This window comes from Trichosurus vulpecula, chromosome 8 (genome assembly GCF_011100635.1).
Source record: "Trichosurus vulpecula isolate mTriVul1 chromosome 8, mTriVul1.pri, whole genome shotgun sequence".
Taxonomy (NCBI): domain Eukaryota; kingdom Metazoa; phylum Chordata; class Mammalia; order Diprotodontia; family Phalangeridae; genus Trichosurus; species Trichosurus vulpecula.
The window spans coordinates 53,669,234-53,688,455 of record NC_050580.1 but is presented as its reverse complement, the minus strand read 5'-3'; the positions used below and the strand labels follow the sequence as shown (position 1 = coordinate 53,688,455).

General features: G+C 42.7%; 1 protein-coding gene across 2 annotated transcripts in view; it reads right to left on the bottom strand.

Annotated features, from left to right (window-relative positions):
- The window catches only part of CDH23 (cadherin related 23), a 552,108-nt gene that overhangs the window by 299,895 nt on the left and 232,991 nt on the right, over positions 1-19,222 (bottom strand). For both annotated transcript variants that reach the window (XM_036735220.1, XM_036735219.1), the window contains exon 8: positions 11,084-11,162. In XM_036735220.1, coding sequence (XP_036591115.1) covers positions 11,084-11,162 — 79 coding nt within the window. The remainder of the gene's footprint in view (positions 1-11,083; positions 11,163-19,222) is intronic.

The following is a 19,222-nucleotide window of genomic DNA, read 5'->3' as shown; positions in this document are numbered from 1 at the left end:
AGGCAGTGGCCTTCCTCCAGCTCCATGGGCTGGGAAGATTGAGGTGGACATTTGCAATGCATTTGCCAATCAGGGCACCTTGGACCCCACACTGGAGTTCTAGAGCTGAGAGAGACATGAACTCTCTGGAGGTCCAGTGGTCTGGGAGGAGATGGGGAAGGGAGAAAGGCCCAGAGGAAGGGAGGACAGATTTAAACTCCAAGTCCCACAAGCTGTTTATTATTCCAGGCTGAGAAACTGAGGTTTCTCATGCAAAAGAGGCCATTCTCTGCATAAAGCTCTTTCTCTGAAGATCTCAATGCACTTAAATGTCTAATGGCAAAGAATTTTATAGACAGGGAATGCAACATCTAGGAAGGAGTGCCAATAAAACCCAAGTCACACAGGGGTGGAAATAGGTACAGCCCACAAATACCAATGCCCAGCTCTAGGTTTGGCCTGCAGGACTCTCTGACTCCAGCTTCTTCCAGCTCCAAACCATCCTAATAATCTCTTCCAGAATTAGCTTCCTTCATCACACTGTTGATTCTATCCCATCTCTGATGAAAAACTCCTCTCAGCATTCAAGGCCTCCTAGAACCAGGCCCTGTTTCACCTGTCAAATTTTAGGTCCTAACGTGGAGGCAGGGGAGTGCACCAGACTGGGAGTTCTGAATCTTGGTTCAAATGCCTAGCCCTGTCATTTATTTCCTGTGTTACTTTTGGCAAGAAGCTTAACCTTTTTGGGTTGCATTGTCCTCATCTGTAGAATAAAGGGATTGGATTAGCTGACCTTGGTGGTCCCTTCCATCTTGAAATCTATGACTTGATAAGTATGAGCTCTTGCTCCAGCCTAATCTTATTGTGCAAGGAATCCATAGCAGGCTTAGAGGGCTCCTAGAAATTGTCTGTGATGTTACGATACCATGGACAGAGGCTTGTGAGTAAGATTTTTCAGGCAGTTATGCTTTTCCTTGGGTTTTCATCTTTTAAGGGGAAGAAAAATGCAAAACAGCTTAATCACTGGTGGCTTTGATGTATTCTGCATGATTGTCTACTATGATAGCTGCCCCCCACCAGGCTGTACCCAGGGGCACTGATTAAGTTATTGGCGTATGCGGTGGCATGTTGGTCTGTGAGGCTGTGCTTGTCAATTCACACTCTATGCTCATTTTTCTTCTTCTTGTGCTTGATTTGTTTGTAAGGAATTTGATTCCTGGGGAGTGGTGGTAGGAAGGTCCAGTGGTAAGGACAGATTGAGACAGTGTGGTACAGAGCAGGAGAAATAATTCTGTCCTGTTGGCTCTGTCCCAATGCTCTAGGACACTCTGCACCAGAGCCTGGCTTCCTGGGGTTGGGTCCAAGTGGACAGTGTGTGAGATGTGGAGTCAGAGAAATTCAGTTCAAATCCCATACTTACTACCTAATGGCCTTGGGGAAGTCACTCACTTCTCTCAGTCCCATTTTCCCTATTTGTAGAATAAGTGGTTGGATTAGATGACTTTTAAGATCCCTTTCAGCTTTAAATCTATGATTCTATAATCCCAACATCCCAGGGATGATCACTCAAAGAGGCCACCCTTCTTCCAGCTAAGAGTCAGAGGTTTGTGGTCTTAGTTGGTGATTCAAAGATTCATGGATTTAGAGCTGGAAGGAAACTTTGAGGCCATCTGACCCAACCCCTTGAACCTCTATCTTACAGTTGAGGAAACTGAGGTCCAGAAAAGTTAAGAGATTTGACCAAGGTCAAACCTTAGAAAGTGCTGAATTTGAGATCTGAATCCAGGTCCCCTCAAATCAAGTCCACTGTTCTTTCTACTGTCCTACACATCTTAGTTTCTCTGTTTGGAAAATGAGGATCTTCATGTCTGACATGGGACATGGTTGGAATAAGTCTGCTTGGAGTACTTCCTTAACTGAAAAAATATTACATCCCTCCAGTAGAATGCAAGTGCCTTGAGAGCAGGGACTGTTCTTTTTGCCTTTGAATTTCTAGCACCTAGCCCACTCTCTTACACATAGTATGTGCTTAATGAATTCTTTTGGAATTGAATTAAATGCCATTCAAGTCCCAAGTTGATTTCTTAGGGCTACAGGTAAGTAATCTTTATAGAAATAGCTATGCCAAATTACTAAACAACTAATTACTAAAGTAAGTTTCTTAGTGGCAGGCCTTGCTTCTCCCATCTCATCTTTTTTGTGTCCCTACCACTTAGCAACTAGGTGGCACAGTGGGTAGAGCACCAGGACTGGAGTCAAAAAGACTTGAGTTCAGATCCTGCCTAAGACACTTAGTAGCTGTACAACCCTGGGCAAGTCACTTAACTATGTATGCCTCAGTTTCCTCATCTGTAAAATGAGCTGGAGAAGGAAATGACAAACTACTCTAATATCTTTGCCAAGAAAATCCCAAATGGGCTCACAAAGAGTCAGACACAATTGAAAGATTGATCCACAATGACAGTTAGCATAGTACACATACTGTGCATAGTAGGCATTAAGTATTTGTTTACTATGGTGAACTGAGTTGACTAAGGAGGGCCTTCAGTTGAATCCAGGGAAATCTTATGGGCCATGTTGGATCTGAACCTAGATGGAAAGAGGAAGAAGAATTGGAGAACGAATGTCCTAGAGATGGTAGGAGTGCTGGGAAATCCTTCATGGGGCAATGGAGTCCTTGCCTGGCACAGGGAAGAAGGGTGGGGGAAGAGAAATAATCCTGTCCTACTGGCTCTGGCCCAAGGCTCCAGGACACTCTGCTCCAGAGCCTGGCTTCCTGGGGACAGGTTCAAGCTACTTTGAGTTGGGTTTCCATTCTTAATATCAAAGGTGGTTCCCATACCTCAGTCATGACCATTTATGTAGCTATGCCTGAAGAGGCCAGAAAACTTCTAGGCCTGGCCAAGAAGTGTAAGGAAACTAAATGTCCCCTTATACCAACCATGGTCTACAGTAGGTATTGTTATCATTACTTGGGGCTGGAGGAGCTAATCATCACCATGAGGCTGTGATGCATTTTTGGAAGAACACTGATAAGCTGAAGAGACAGTGACCAAGATGCCATAGTGACATGAGGTGGCATGTAGATGCAGCACAAAACTTGGAGAAAGGAAGACCTGAGTTCAAATCCTACCTCAGATATTTCTTAGCTCTGTGACTCTAAATAAGTCCCTTAACCTCTCTGTACCTCAGTTTCTTCATCAGTAAAACAGGGACCTATATCATGGGGTTGTTATGAATATCAAATGAGATAACATATAATTAGACACTTTGCTTTGCAAACATTAAAGCTATCTATAAATGCTAGATATTATTACATGCCACATGAGGAGATGGCAGAGACCTTAGACATCATCTAGTCAAATCCCCTCATGTTACAAATGAGGAAACTGAGGTCCGCCTCACTTTATCTGGAATGCCAGCTTCTCTTTTATTTGCCTCGATTTGGCCTTGGAGAAATGGAAGCTGCTGGCTTATGGTGGAGACAGGGGCCAGATGCTGGAAGAACAGTGGGATCCGAGCCAGGTCCCTCCCATGGAAAATCACCTTGTCATCCCTCAGTCTCAGCTTGGCTGTGACAGGCCGAGAACAAAATGATGGAAATAGGGCCATAACTTACCTGATAAAACTGTGAAGCTGGCTCTTTGTACTTGGCAAAACAGAAGGGTCATTAGTAAAGGGAAGACCTGCTCATTGGAGGATATAAATCCCACCTGCTGCTGGGGCCCCAGTGGGGGAATGGAACAACAGAGTGACGCAGGAGGTTAAACCTGTTTAAATCATAAAACCAGAGAAACTCAGGCCTCAAAGGGAGTTGAGAGGTCACCTATTCCAAGCCGTGCCTGAAGGATGAACAGCCTCTCCAGCTTTGTCTGAAGTTCTCTAGTGATGGGAACCCAAACTCTCTCAAGTCAGATTTGCCCCCTGACCCCCAGCCCTTTTGAACAGCTTTCATTGTCAGAACGTTTTCCCTTATATAAGCTGAAATCTGCTTCTCTGCCTCCACTGATTGCCACAATTCCTGCCCTCTGGGACCAAACAGAACCATTGCTCTCTTCTTCCACATGAGAGTCCTTCAAATATTTAAGGCAGCTATTGTACCCCCCTTTGGGGGGGTGTCACTTCATGCTTGGTTCTTCACTTGGGGCTCATGAACTTAAAAAAATATATTTGGATAACTGTATTTCAGTAAAATTGGTTTCCTTTGAGGGAAACTAGGGGGCGCAGTGCATAGAATGCTGGTTCTGGAGTCAGGAAGATCTGATTTAAAATATGGCCCAGACACTTGCTAACTCTGTGACCCTGGGTAAGTCACTTTACCTCTGCTTGCCTCAGTTTCCTCATCTGTAAAAATCTCACAGGGAGGATCAAATGGGATAATTGTAAACTGTTTAACATACTGCCTGACACATAATAGGCATCTATGTAAGTGGTAGCTATTATTATCCTATGTATTTTAAAAACATTGTTCTGAGAAGGGGTCAATAGCTTTCCCCAGACTGTCCAAGGTGTTTGTGACACCAAAATGGTTTAATTCAATTCTTTCATGGAATTATTCCCAGCTCCATCATCAAACTGGCCAGCTTCATCTGGGTGTGTTCATTTGTCAATGTCCTTCTCAAAGGTGGCACCCAGAACTGAATACCAAAGTCCACATGTGGTCCTGGCAGGACAGAGCACAACAGAGTGACAACTTCCCTTGTCCAGGACAACATGCTTTAGTGAATACAGCCTTGGATGGTGTTAGTTTTTGTGGCTGATGAAATGCCACTTTGTTAAGTCATCCCACTGAAGCTGCAGCCCACCATGGCACCTTTGCACAAACTATCCTCTCACCATGCATGACCCTCAACCCCCTCCAGTGGATGTACAGCTTCATCCATTGTACTCACACAATTGTTTTTCTGATGATTCCTGCTTGATTTTATCTTGCCAGATTCTGCCTATGATCCTAACAATTTGATGACATTTTTCTATTCTGATTTTATCATCCGTGTTCAGCTTTGTGTCATCCACAAATTTGTTACATTTGTCATTGATGCCTTTCTCTAAGCCACTGATAAAAATGTTGAACAAAAACAAATTGAGGACAGAGTCGTGTGGCACTTTACTGGAGACCTTTCTTCAAAGTGATTCAGGTTCATTAATCATCATTGTTTGGGTCTGCCCCTGAACCTATTTGTAATGCAATTAATTATTATATCATCTAATTTACAAAGTCTAAAGATTGGCATGGCATGCATGGCCTTTGCCCTTAGAATATATTCTTTTTTGGGGGAGGCAGGGCAATTAAGTGACTTGCCCAAGTTCACACAGCTAGGAAGTGTGTCAAGTGTCTGAGGCCACATATGAACTCAGGTCCTCCTGACTCCAGGGCCGGTGCTCTACTCACTGCGCCACCTAGTTGCCCCTAGAGTATTTTCTAAGGTTCTGATCTATTTTGTAAAGCTAGGGACGTCCCAGCTGGCCTCAGCTACTGCCTCAGGCTGCAGAGTCACTCACTGTCTTTACTGACTAACTGGCACTCTTAAGCCTGTATTCCAAGGATAGCAATCCTTTCTTTTCTCTCCATTTGGAAATGGTCAGCCCTGATTTCTGGAACCAGGTTCTAGCACTCTTGGTAAAAGGGTGGAATTCATTATTGACCACGCTTATCAATCCTACAATCTACCCTTCATACAGTGGCCAAGGGGGCAAGATGGAGTCCCAAAGGTGACAGAATAGAGGTGAAGTCTCAAGGGAGAAGAAAGAGGTTGAAGGCAGACTCTCCAGAAAAGGATCCTTTCAGTCTATATTCAACGTTTGTATGAGTTCATAATGCCCCATAGAACACTGCCTTTGGAGCAGGCCAGCCCTGCTTGTGATATCACTCCACTATGGGCCAGCCAGATTGGTTTTCTTGCTCGTCCTCACCCATGGTGTTACATCTCCCATTTCTATGCATTTGCATATATCATTCTCTTAGCCCAGAACATAGTCCCTCCTCATCCCAGCCTCTAAGAATCCTGAGTTTCCTTCAAAGCTCAGCTCAATGGCTTCTCCTGATCCCTTCAGCTAATGGCAACTCTCCATCCTCTGAAATGGCCTTGCATTTTTTTGTACATTCTGTAGATCTTTATATGTGAACATGTTGTTTCCCTACTAGAATGTAACCTCCCTAAAGGCAAGAATTGTTTCAATTTTGCTGTATATTTCTAGTGCCTTATATGATGCCTACTGCATAGTAGGGGGCTTAATAAATCCTTGTTGATTGACTAACATGGTGAAAAATGTCTTCAGAGGTTGAGGACAGAAGCAAGAGGGTAGCTCAACCATACACAGTATGTCTATGATTCACAAAGTGAGGGCACTTCTCTTCTATGCACTTAGTGCTTCCACATCACAGTACCCTGTGACCTGGAAAATCTATGTAAATTTTCTTGGCTTTCCCTTTGTACCAGAGAAGTCTGAATTTTTTCTTTTTATTTTATGGGGTGTTTACAGTATTTTGGGGTAAAATTTAGGTTAAGTATTTGGTCATAGGCCCCATATCCTCTGTTGGCCTTGGTGTGTTGTTTGCAGCTTCTGCAAAACTCCCCCCAAATTCCCGTTTAACTTCTTTTGCTGACCCGCAATAAAGTGAAACCATGATGGGGAAAGTCATGATGTGGAGGGGATCACTGCACTGGGTTTAGTTGCAGGCACCACATTTTAGGAGAGATATTGAGGTTGGTGCTTGCCCAGAGGATGATGACCAGGATGGTAAGGGGATTTGAAAGCAAACTGTACAGGGATGAGTTGAAGGAGCTCTTAGTGGTTTATCCAAAGGAAAGGAAGACTTAGTGAGGACATGATCAAAATCTTTAAATATTCAAGCAACTGCTTGTGATGTACAATACTCATTCTGCTTGGTTTCAGAAGGCAGAACTAGAACCAGGGAGACATTTTAGTTCAGCATTCAACCTCAACTTCCTAACTATAAGTGATGACCAACACCAAATGGAAAGAACTGTTTGGGAGGGAGAGAGTTTTCTGTCCCTGGAAATATTCCATTGGAGCCTAGGGGACCATTTGTTGGAGTGGCCTAGGAACAATATTGTTCCTAGGTAGGGTTGGACCAGGTGGCCTCTGCCAACTCTAAGATTCTGATATTCTAGATTTTCTCTTCTGCAAAAGGTATATAGTCAAACAGCCACCCAGAAATGCTACAGAAGTCATTTGGGTGAGCCAGGGACTGGGATTCAGGACATAATAGACCTTGTTTTATTCATGGCCAAGAAAGCAGATATTGAACCCAAACACCAACTCCCTCCTGTTTTTCTGGATGCTTCACTCCCCATCTTAGGCTTAGAATGAAGCAGCCCAAGACCCAAGGAGCGAGGTCAAATGCCATGGATCTAAGAAGAACATTCTTTATGGAATGCCCGTGGCTCAACTCTATGCTAGGCACTGTGAACAAAACAAGATAAAAAGAAGACACAGACCCTTTTCTCTAGGAATAGACTGCCTAATTGGAGAGATAGAACTATAGATGATATAATTCTAGGTCATTCACATGATGAGGGAGGCAGCATGATGGATTGGGTAGAGACCTGACTTTGAAGACCTGGGTTCAAGTCCTCCCTTTATTGGCTATGTGACCCTTAATCTCTCAGTGCTCTTGGCTAGTGGCATTAAACTAAAATAGAAAAGAGGGGAATGAATCCATGCATAAGAATTTCTGGCCTCGGCTGTTTTAAAATGTGACATTTTCTATTTTTATTAAATATTTCCCAATCACATTTTAATCTAGTTGGGGCAGCACGCAGTAGAGTTGCAGGCTTGTAGCAAGGGGAAAGTTTGATACCTCACTCTAGGCAACTCTAAGAATATAAACTGCAAAGAAAACACTCACTTTCATAGACAGAAAGAGTTACCTCACCTAGGAATTTCCTTAAACCAATGGAATTAGTGATTTAGTCTGTCTCCCTACTGTTGTTCAGTCATTTCCCACTCTTTGTGATTCCATTGGGGGTTTTCTTGCAAAAATACTGGTTTGCCAGTTCCTTCTCCAATTCATTTTACAGGTGAGGAAACTGAGGCAAACAGAGTTAAGTGACTTGTTCAGGGTCACATAGCTAGTAAGTGTCTGAGACCAGATTTGATCGTATGAAGATGAGTCTTTCTGCTTCCAAGTCCAGGGCCCTATCCATTGCAGCGCCACCTAGCTGCCCTATTTGTAATCCTATCAAATGCTGAATAGTTCAGCATTTTCTGTCTCTGAGACAGGAGGTCTGAGAAGGAAAAGACCAGTGTGGGCTGGAGTAAGAAGAGGAGCTGAGAAGTGCACATGATGGATGGGAAAAATTAGAAGCTTCCTTCATACAAATGGCTTCCATGGGCTAGATTCAGGATGGGGGTGAGGTGGGGGCTAGGATTCCTGGGATTAACTATTACTTCCAGATGCACACTCAAATGACCCAAATTTCAGTATCATCACAGTTTGTCAGCAATTCTATGGTCTGGGTAAGAGGGCAGGAACTGGGTATAGTAAAAGAACTGACCCAGGAGTCAGAAGACCTGGGTTCAGATCTTGCCTTTGATCCAATCCCTGTGTGACCTTAGGGATATCACTTAAACTCTCTGGGCTTTAGTGGAGGACTGGACTGGATGTGATTCTAAGCTCTTTGAATCACCCATGCTTATTACAGTGCTGAGCACATAGTAGGCACTTAAATGCTTGTTGAATTAACAAAGGCCCCTGATCCAGTTTGGGACAGGCTTGGAACCAGTATTGGTAATAAGATATCTCTGCTTCCTCTCAGGCTAGGATCCAGTGCTTTGCACAGTGCCTGGCATATAGTAGGTACTTAATAAATGTCAACTGACTATTTTCACTCTCTCTTGTGGCTAACTCACCCACCCATTGGTTCTCTTTACCCATCAGGTTGACCTGCAAATCCCTGGCTATGGAGACAAGAGATAGGATGCTCTCTGTTGTATAACACCCAGGCAGGGAAAGGAGGAAAGCAGCCCAGAGCTTTTGATAAATCCTATGATTTTTCTTTCTGGCACTGGTAACACATCATCAGTGTCACAGAGCTTTCTACCCAGCTACATGCAGTTCCCTGCCCTCCCTCTCCCCCACTCCATACGGCATCCTTTTAACACACAGCACTTCCTTCAATTCCAGCCACATGTCACCTAGCCCTGGGCAGCTCTTAGCTTTGTAATTTAGGAAAACAAAAAGGGTCTGCTTCCCTCTTCATTCCCTCAACGTCCCCTACCAGCTGGGGCTGGGGCCCAGGACTTCCCCGATTCCGTTTCAATATCTCTGGTCCCATGACTCCCTCCGGCCCCCTAGTGAGGACCCAGAGATTCCTCAAACAGCCTTTGATCCTTCACTGGGGTGGCTGGTGCCTCAGAGGGGACTGGGAGGCACTAACCACACAAAGAAATTAACATTGATGTTTTCAACACAGGGCAGGAAACCATTTGTCCTAGTCTGGGGGGAAAATGCAAAGTCCCTGAGGATACGGGATGTTTTCATTTTTTAAAATGCTCCTTTTTACATGATCATTTGCTGGTATAATCTTCCCTTCTGCCCCTCCCAGGGCCATCTCTTCTGATAGAGGAAGGGCAGTTCATCAAAGGTAATCTACTCATTAGCCAAGTCTCACAATATAGGGAGGGTTCCCTCCCCATAGTCTCCCACCTCTGCAAAGAAGAGAGAGGACTGCATTTGGCCATCTCTTCTGGGCCCAGATTGGTCCTTTTAGTTACACAGTGTTTGGTTTAGATTTTCTTTTATTCTTTCCAATGATATTGCTGTAGTTGTCTTGTATATTGTTTTTGACTGTTTTAATTTGTGTCCAAAGGAGACATCTTAATAGATGTTTGTTGAATTGAACTGGGATTTAAACTCAGAAGCCCAACTAGGCTAGTACTCAACAAGTACCGACAGACTGAGGTATGAGGAGCCCCTGGTGCTTCAGGTTCCAAGGACCCCAAGAAACTTGAGCCAGATACTCTCTTCCACCCCCAGGGATCTGAGAGGGTAGAATAATAGAGGAGCAGACAGCCACCGTGCCTTGGAAATCAGCATCAGGCATAGATTCTTTGACATTTAGCTGCTACAGGTATTTTTATGTGGGGATGCTGGTGGAAGGGAAGGTGGGTGATAGTCATCTCCCTGGACTCAAAATTTTTCCTAGTGCCTGGCATCAAAGCAAACAACCCAGCCTTCTTGGCAGAGTCAGTCAGAGGCTACCATGGAATAAATGGCTCAGTGGACACTGATGCAGGGATACACAGCGGGCGAAGAGGGGACAGAGCTCAGTACCATTAGTGGGTGGTGAAAGACAGAAAAAATTAGACAGCTAGCATTGTCAGTCTCTCTGCCCTGGAAAGTATACCCATAGTCTCTCTTTGGGGCTATAGCTGTCCTCCCAGCTCAAACCCCACCCCCCATATTAAAAAACAAACAAGATAATCCACCCCATTCTATCTCTCCCTATATGTTAAATAAATAAATTTAAATTAAAAAAAAAACAAACAAGCCAAATGAAACCAGAATGAAGCAGCCCAAGCTGCTCAATTGATGACACAGAGTAATTTCACCAAGTTGTGGAATTCTACTCCCCAGAATCTTTGCTTCAGTTGGCCACCATCTTGTCATCCCCACTCCTCTTCTCTAGCTATGAGGACCTCCTTGTTCTGGTTATTTATCCCCTTTGGGGTTACATACCCTGGACCAAGGGTGTGCTGGTAGATATTTAACAACAGGCTCTCCAACAAAGGATGCAAGATGCACTTTTAATTTTAATCTGCATAATTATCTCCACCTTTTTTTTTAAGTCTAGACAGTCAACAAAAACAATGTCAAGTCCTCGTTTGTAGTGTTTGCAGATTTCTGAGTTGCAAATGCTCACACTGAAATTTTAACAATTGGCTTTTTCTGTAAGAGTTGCCTCCAGAACACCCCCAGGATAGCAATACCACAGTGACTGCTCTCTACTTAGGGCTATTTTAACCCATTTCTGTTCTGAACTCAGTCCAAGTGGAGTTGGAAAAACCATAGCTTTCCAACAGCCCAGATTATTTACCAGTAAGACAGAGGAGTTCCTCCCCATAAATACAGGCTTACCTGAGACAATGGTATAGCCAATTCCTCTAGGCTGGCCCTTATCTTGGTCAACTGCTGTGATCATGCGCACTGTTGTGCCCTGCAAGAGACAAAAATAGAGGCCATGGGTACCACCACTGGGGCTTCATATTCCCCTTTGTTAGCTGTCTTTCCAAGACCTGTACCCATTACCCACACCAGCCAAGACAATCCTTAGAGGGAAGGACTTCTCCCAGCATTAGCTGGGAAAATCCTCATGATGCTGGGCCAATAAGCAGAATGTCCAGGGGTTGAGGCCACTTCTGTTTCCTGCCCTGGACAATTAAGCCCCAAAGTCATTGGGTAAATGTCTTCTGGAGGAGGCTAACCCTAAAAATTATGACAGCTGACAAGTATAGCCCTTCAAACTTCACAAAGTGCTTTACACAGACACACACACATACACACACAGACACACACACATACACACACATACACACACAAGCAGATTGTAATGGCAATGGGGAGTGGGGTATTTGATTCTTCATGTCATAGATAAGGAAGCAGAGACTTAGAGGGTAATTGATTTGTTCATGGTCACACAAATGGTGTTAGATGCTGGATTCAAAGCCAGGACTCTCCTAGCACCAAAATCTAGCAATCTTTCTGTTATACTAGACTGACCTCTCTCAGGGCTTGGAGAGGAAACACCTGGGTTATACTCTTGTCTATGTCACCAAATCTTTATGGAGCCTAAGGTAGGTCATTGGCCCTCCTTGAGCCTTACCAGGATATATAGAAATAGAGAAATCTCTTCTATCAAATAATATTTTACCAAAATAACCGAAATAGAATGTTGCTCCTCTAAAAAGGACCTTGGCATGAGAGAGATGGGGGTATCTGACAATGAATTAGAAAGATGCATTTGGACCAATGTCCAAGAGATGGAAGGGGGAGAGTACAAGCAAAGATGAATTTTAAAAGAATGCCACAAACCTACACAAATGGTATCAGGAAGGTTGAAGCTCAGAAGGAGCCAAGCTGTGTGAAAAGTATCAAGCATGGCAAAAGAGATTTTTAAACCTCACCTATATTTAGAGCAAGAAGAGTGAGATGGGTATTAGGCTCATGGCTTGGGGAAGATAGTATGAAGAAAAATCAGAAAAAGCATAATAAAGGCTGAGTGAAATGAAAGAAGGTGGAACCACTCCACTCCTGCTTTGTTTCTATCTTCTTTACCAGAAAGAATTATCTTCAAAATGAAAAAGATGGAATGTGGTGTTCTTGTTCAGTCATTTCCAACTCTTCATGACCCCATGGACCAGAGCATGCCAGACCCTTCAGTCCTCCACTGTCTTCCAAAGCCTGCCCAAGCTGATGTTCATTGCTTCTAAGGAGGATGGAGCAAAGATAGATAAAATGGAATTGAAGTCCAAGATAGGTGAAGGAATGTTAAGAAAGAATTTAATTGCTTTTAAATTAGTTCTGGAGAGTAAAATGCATTTCTATCTAGACACTGAAGAAACTAAAAGGTGCAATCATCAAACCACTCCATGGAATCTTTGAGTAATCATAATCAAGGGGTTCTAGTAGAAAAGAAAGGAATATAGAGTCCCGATTTTCAAAATCGGAAAAGAAGTAGATTGCAGGGACTACCAACCAATGTGCTTAATTTTAATCTTTGGCAAAAGTACAGATATCATCAAGTAGATGGTTTGAGAGCACTTGGAAAAGATTTTGGTGATCACTAGGAGCCAACACAGATGAATAAGGAGCAGATCATGCCAAACTAATCTCCATTCTTTTTCTGAGAGGGTTAATAGAGTAAAAAGGCAATACTATAGATGCAGTATATTAACTTCAGCAAGACATTTGACAAAGTCTCTTCCAGATTCTTTTGTTAAAAGCCTGAAAAGATTGGCTGAACAACTGCCCAGTTTAGTAGAATCACAGCTAGTTGAATGACCACACCCAAAGAGTGATTAACAGATCAACATTAAACCTGAGGTCCTGGCACAAGTTATGATGATTTCTACTTCGTTTCATCCAATTTAACAATTTCATCATTGCTTTGAATGAAGATCTGTTGATGAGGCAAAGCTAGAAAGGATAGTTAGAAGACAGAATTGAGATTCAAAAGATCTTGACACACTAGAATAAATCTAAAGAGATCAAATGTAATGTTGACAAATACATTTTAGTTTTTTTAAAAAAATCAAGTACCCAGTACAGGACTGGAAGACGATATAAACAATAGGTCATGTGAGAAAGTCAGAGGGGCTTCAGTTGACTATGAGCTCAACATGAGCCAACAGTGTGATGTAGCCATCTCAAGGCTAATATAACTTAAGACTATATTAATAGAAGGGACAGCTAGGTGGTGCTGTAGTAGATATAGCACTAGACTTGGAGTCAGGAAGACTCATCTTTCTGAGTTCAAATCTGGCCTCAGACACTTACTGGCTGTGTGACTCTGCACAAGTCACTTAACCCTGTTTGCCTCAGTTTCCTCATCTGTAAAATGATCTGGAGAAGGAAATGGCAAATCACTCCAGTATCTTTGCGAAGAAAATCCCAAAGGGGGTCATGGAGAGTCAGACACTGCTGAAATGACTGAATAACCAATATTAATAGAACAATGGTGTCTCTCTTAAGGGAGATGGTAACCCTACTGTACTTTATATTGGTCAGCCTGCACCTGCAATGCCATAATCAGTTCTGGGCTCCACACCTTAAAAGTGTCATTGAAAAGAAACTAGTGTATGTCTGGAAGATGGAGAAGGATCTGGAATGCAAGTTATATTCAAAGCAATTCAATTTGATTCAAGAAGCACTATTTTTGCATGAGGAATAGAAAAGGGGGTTCTTAGTCCAATGAAGAGAAGACTAAAGAGGTGTATGATAAACAACTAGAGGGCAGAATTACACTCAAGGAGCAGAAGTTACTTTTAAATTACGTAATTTTAAAAAAATTACGTAATTTATGTAATTATGTAAATTATGCAATTAAGTAAATTATGGCTCAATGTAAAGAAGCTGAAAGGGACCTTAGAAGTCATCTCATCCAACTTATCCATTTTACAGATGAGAAAACTGACTCCTAGAGGCATCAAGTCCCTGAGGTGACTTGTTCGTGATCACACAAATAATAAATGGCAGAGCTAGAATTTGAACCCAAGTCCTATGACTCCAAATCTAGCATTCTGTCTGCTGTACCACACTGCCTAGTGCTGACAAAAAAAATAGAGGGGGCTGCCTTGTGAGGTAGTGAGCTCTCTGTCCTTGTAAGCATTAAAGGGGAGGTGAGGTGACCAGTGACATCATAGAGGGAATTAGTGTGCTGTTTGGAATGTAGGACCCAGCATCTCCTAACTCAAGTCATTTCCAACTCTATGACTTGAGTATAAACAATGGGAAAACTTGGCTAGGTCGTAGAAGTTATTAGGAATTTTCTAGGTTCTGAGAGAAGCAGGATAGATACCATAGCTCAGTTATTACCCTGAATATTAAGTGCCATTATCAAACCAAACAGACAGTAAAATTGGCAATGGGGCAGGCTGCTACAGCAGTGACCACAGAGCTCAATAAATCTGGCCCATGGTCGAGAATGCAATGATTCGGGTAAGAGCCGATGGGGATCCAAGGGACCTGGCCCCTGATGGCTGAATTCCCCATCTCACCATGCTAGCCTTTGCTCTCTCCCCAGACATCAGACACACTAGTCTTCCTCTACCACAATTAATGCCCTGTGCACTGCATTTATAACCCTTGGCTCCTATGTTTGCATTGGTTTATGGAGAATGGGCCAGGAGGCATTCCTTTTTCCCTCAGGGAGAATGTCTGCGGAAGTATTTGCATAACTAATAAGGGCACCCAGGAGGCCCTGGCAGCCTTGTGCCAATGTCATCATCTATCAGTTGAAGGTTGGAACGGAGTGTTCCTACCTAATACACAGCTCACCCTTCAGGCCTCTTCCTCCTCCCATTGTTCTGACTGAATTTCTAGGCTGATGATACTGACTCACCTTAACATCAGTCCTTATGTCCTGAGTGATGTCCCAGTTAAAAGGGAAGGCCAAGCTACCAACGAACAGAAGCTTCTGGCAAAAAAGCAGGTCAGAGTCCCTCTCCATATTTGGATTTGGATCCCCCAAACCTGATGGTTGAATCTAAGCTGGGCTATTTTCTGCCTTTGTGATTCTGGTCAAGTAACTTTATTTCTAGGGGCCTCAGTTTCTCAACCATGAAATTAGAGGATTGGACTAGGTCAGGGGTTCCTGACTTGGGGATATGCAAACTTGTTTCTTTATAAAAAATATTTAAATAACTTTATTTCAAAATAATTGATTGTAGTCCTATGTATTTTATTTTATGCCTTTAAAAACATCTCTCTGAGAAGGTGCGTATAGGCTCCCCAATATTACCAAAGGGGTCCATGGCAAAAAGGAGGTGAAGAATATCTGGTTTTGGTGATTTCTAAAATTCCTTCACATTGGAAATATATGATCCTCGAACCCTATCACCAAGATGAGAGGAGGCTAATGTCTATGGTTGAGTTTAATTCTATCCCTACTCTCTATCTCACTCAATCTCACCAGCTTTCCCACGATTTGAGAGATGGTCCTATCTTGCTATCAACCTCCTGCTCTAACCCTCAGCTTGGTGGTACTGAGCTCTTCTTACAAAGATATGAAAAAAACCTCCTTTACACATAGTCTAGTTGTGATAAAGGCATTTTCAGAAGGAACTTGTATTAATGATAAAGCATAAGGGAAACAAAATCCAAAAGCCCCTTCACAGTACACAAAAGTATAAAAAATGGATGACTTTAGAGAGGGTAGATTCTATACTTAGTCAAAGTCCAGCCACAGAGTATCTTGGCTGACATGGCTTATGGGACACCCAGCTCCCTAGTTTCTATCCCCTGATTCAAGCTTATCTAGAAAATCCCACTCATAAGCCATCTTGTACATTCCTTGGGTGGTTCCCCTCTCACTTTTTCTTTTGGCCCTCTCTCCTCCCTTTTAGCCCGCTTGGGAGGATAAAAGATTAAATGGCTAATGGTTTACCCAATTCGTAGAGAAAGGAACCATTAGAATTCAATACATTGTATTTGTCAAAAGTGATATCAGAGTTCGTGTTTTTCACTAAGGCTTTTCCTCCTCTCTTGTAATATACAAAGGGTCATCTTCCCATTGGGTTTCCTCAATTCAATTTAATAAGTATTCAATCAACCATCAAGCATTTATTAAGTACCTTCTATATGGCAGGCACTGCTTAGGCACTGGGAATTTCAAGCACAAAGAATGAGACTATCCCATTTATAATGCATTTATGCATACAAAGATGAAAATGAAGCACTATCTGCCCTCCAGCAGCTTATGATCTGCTTGGGCTGAGGGGGGTGGGAGGAGGGCAAGAGGCAGACGGTTATATAACTATAATATATATGTGTGTGTGTATATATATATATATATATATATATATATATATATATATATTATATGAGAACCTTCAGTAGAGCTAAGGATTCCAAAGGCACAGGTGGCAGATGGAATGTTGAATGTGTGGAGGGGCAGCGAATCCAGTTGTCTGGAAGGAGCTCATCAAACAGGCCGGATTGGCCTGTAAGCACCTAGTCAGTCCATGGGGCCAAGTATCCAAGGGCTCTGACCCCTATTATCTTCTCCTCCCTCTGAGAAAGCACAAGCAGCCATTTTTTCATCCTTTTCCTTCTGCCTCTGGACATGGCCCTGATCCCAGCTAGGATAGTTCTATCCTGCCCAATTCAGGTTGCTTTCTACTAGTCCCAAAGAGTAGAATGGGGATAGTAGAGGAGATAAGTAGCTACTTCCACCAGGAGAATTTAGGAGGATAAGGCCTGGAGGTCAGAATGAAAACCACACTAACCAGTATCCCATTTAAAAAATGTAATTGAAGGAGGTGGGATTGGGAAAGACCCAAACCGCTATCCACTCAGTGTGGTCTACACCCAATGTTAGAGCAAGAATGCCTTGAGAGTAGGATCCTGGCCTTTCAGTTTATTTGTGCACATGCTAACCACAGAGCAGCATACTCAGGGACTCATTTAAATAATTTATACTCTACTATACTATACCATACTATACCACATTATGCTACAATGTAATATATAACATGATATATAATTATATAAAATAAAAATTATGTATCATATAATAAATATAATATACATAAATATAATCTTGCATGATTGATATAGTCAGCATTTAATAAGCACTTGCTACAGGCATGGGACAGATCACAGGATTATGTGCCAGAAAGAGAATGGATATGGGACAACAATGACGTCCGGTGGTGGGCAGAAGGCACATTAGCCACAGAAGACTTGGAAGAGCTTCTTAATACTCTTCCTACCTGTTAAAGAGCCCATTCTTACAATAATTATAGCACCTTCTGAGGTCCAGTCATCTAGTCTAGTTATGTCAAACTGAAATGTTAAAAGGAAATTTAGAAAACCACAGATTAAGATTATCTATGTTGTATTGTAAAGCAGCTAGCTGGCAAAGTGGATAGAGCACTGGGCCTGGAGTCAGGAAGACTCATCTTCATGAGTTCAAATCTGGCCTCAGACACTTACTAGCTGTGTCACCCTGGGCCAGTCACTTAACCCTGTTTGCCTCAGTTTCCTTATCTATAAAATTTGCTAGAGAAAGAAATGGTAAACCATTTCAGTATCTCTGCCAAGAAAACCCCAAATGGAGTCACTGAGAGTCTGAAATGACTGAGTAACAACAAATGTTGTGCTGTATTTTTATATATTTGGGTACACATTTCCCAAATGCATTTTGATCCGGTTCTGGCCACACTTGGGAGGTTTGCTGGTGTGGTCTCAAATCTGTCACCTCCGATCTAGTCTAATGCCACTCATTTGACAGGTAAATAGAATCCCAAGAAGTAACATGATTAGCTCAAACCCATATGGCTCTTGAGTAGAAGAGCTGGGTCTAGGTGTCAGGCTCTCAACTCTTGATCTGCAGGCTTCCAGAGGGGTCTTCTAGGGTGCGGTCAGGAAATCAGTGGAGCAGGTGGCTATTTCAACTAAGAAAGGACAATTAGAGGACAGGGACGAAAGCTTGTGATGAGAAACACACCTGTGCTGTGGCAAGCAGGATCTGATGATCTCCTGACAAAATTTGGGGTTTCTTTTCTTTTTTTTTGGTAAATAAATCCATTTTTAATAAAAACCTTGAGCTTTTAATACAGGTACAGTCAGACAGGCTAGAGATATTATAGGAAGGAATTAACTGGGAGGAGTGGATGCTCCTGGGAACATGAAGTACTTGTTTCAGTTTCTAAATTATTATTTCTTCAATATACTGACATTTATTTCTAAAGGCAGAGAGAAGGGAAAGCCCTTTCTGATTATGGGGCTGGACAATATGCTCTGCTGACTCCTGGAATAGACTACAGCCCAGGAGGGACCTACAGGGTCATAACCAGGGGAAAGATGAGAAGCAGAAATGGATTGAGGTAGAGGGTTCAGGGTTGTGGTTTGATTTCCAGGCAGTCCAGATCCCTTGTCTTATAGCTTAGCATACTGGAAATATATTCAGCCTGGTCCTCTCACATAAACAGACTGGCTGATGAATGTCTACTGGGAAGATGGATGCCCCTTTGAAATGCTTAAGGTGTGGGTAATCTTTCAGAATGTGAGTTTCTATAATGCAGTCAACAAACATTTATTAAGTAGTTACTATGTGTCAGGCACTGTGCTAAATACTGGGGATACAAAGAAAACAAAAGAAGTCCTTGTCTACAGGTAGTTCATATTCTAATGGGAAGGGGAAGTGCAAATAACTGAGTACATGCAATATGGTAATTTCAGTGAGAAGGCACTAGCATGGGGTTGGGAAAGATCTGCAGAAAGTGGAATCTGAAGTGAGTCTTCAAGTAAACCAAGGAAGTTAGGAGTAGAGGGTGAGGAGGGAGAGCATTCCAGGCATGAGAGACAGCCAGTACAAATGCATGGAGGTGGGAAATGGACTGTGTGTGTGAAAGACAGCAAGTGGGCTGGTGCAGCTACATCACAGTGTGCTGGAGGGAAATAAAAGACTGGAATTGTAGGAAAGGACTTGAAATGTTAAAGAGAGGATTTCGTATTTAATGGTCTTCCAGACAACATCCCTAGTCCCTTCGATGC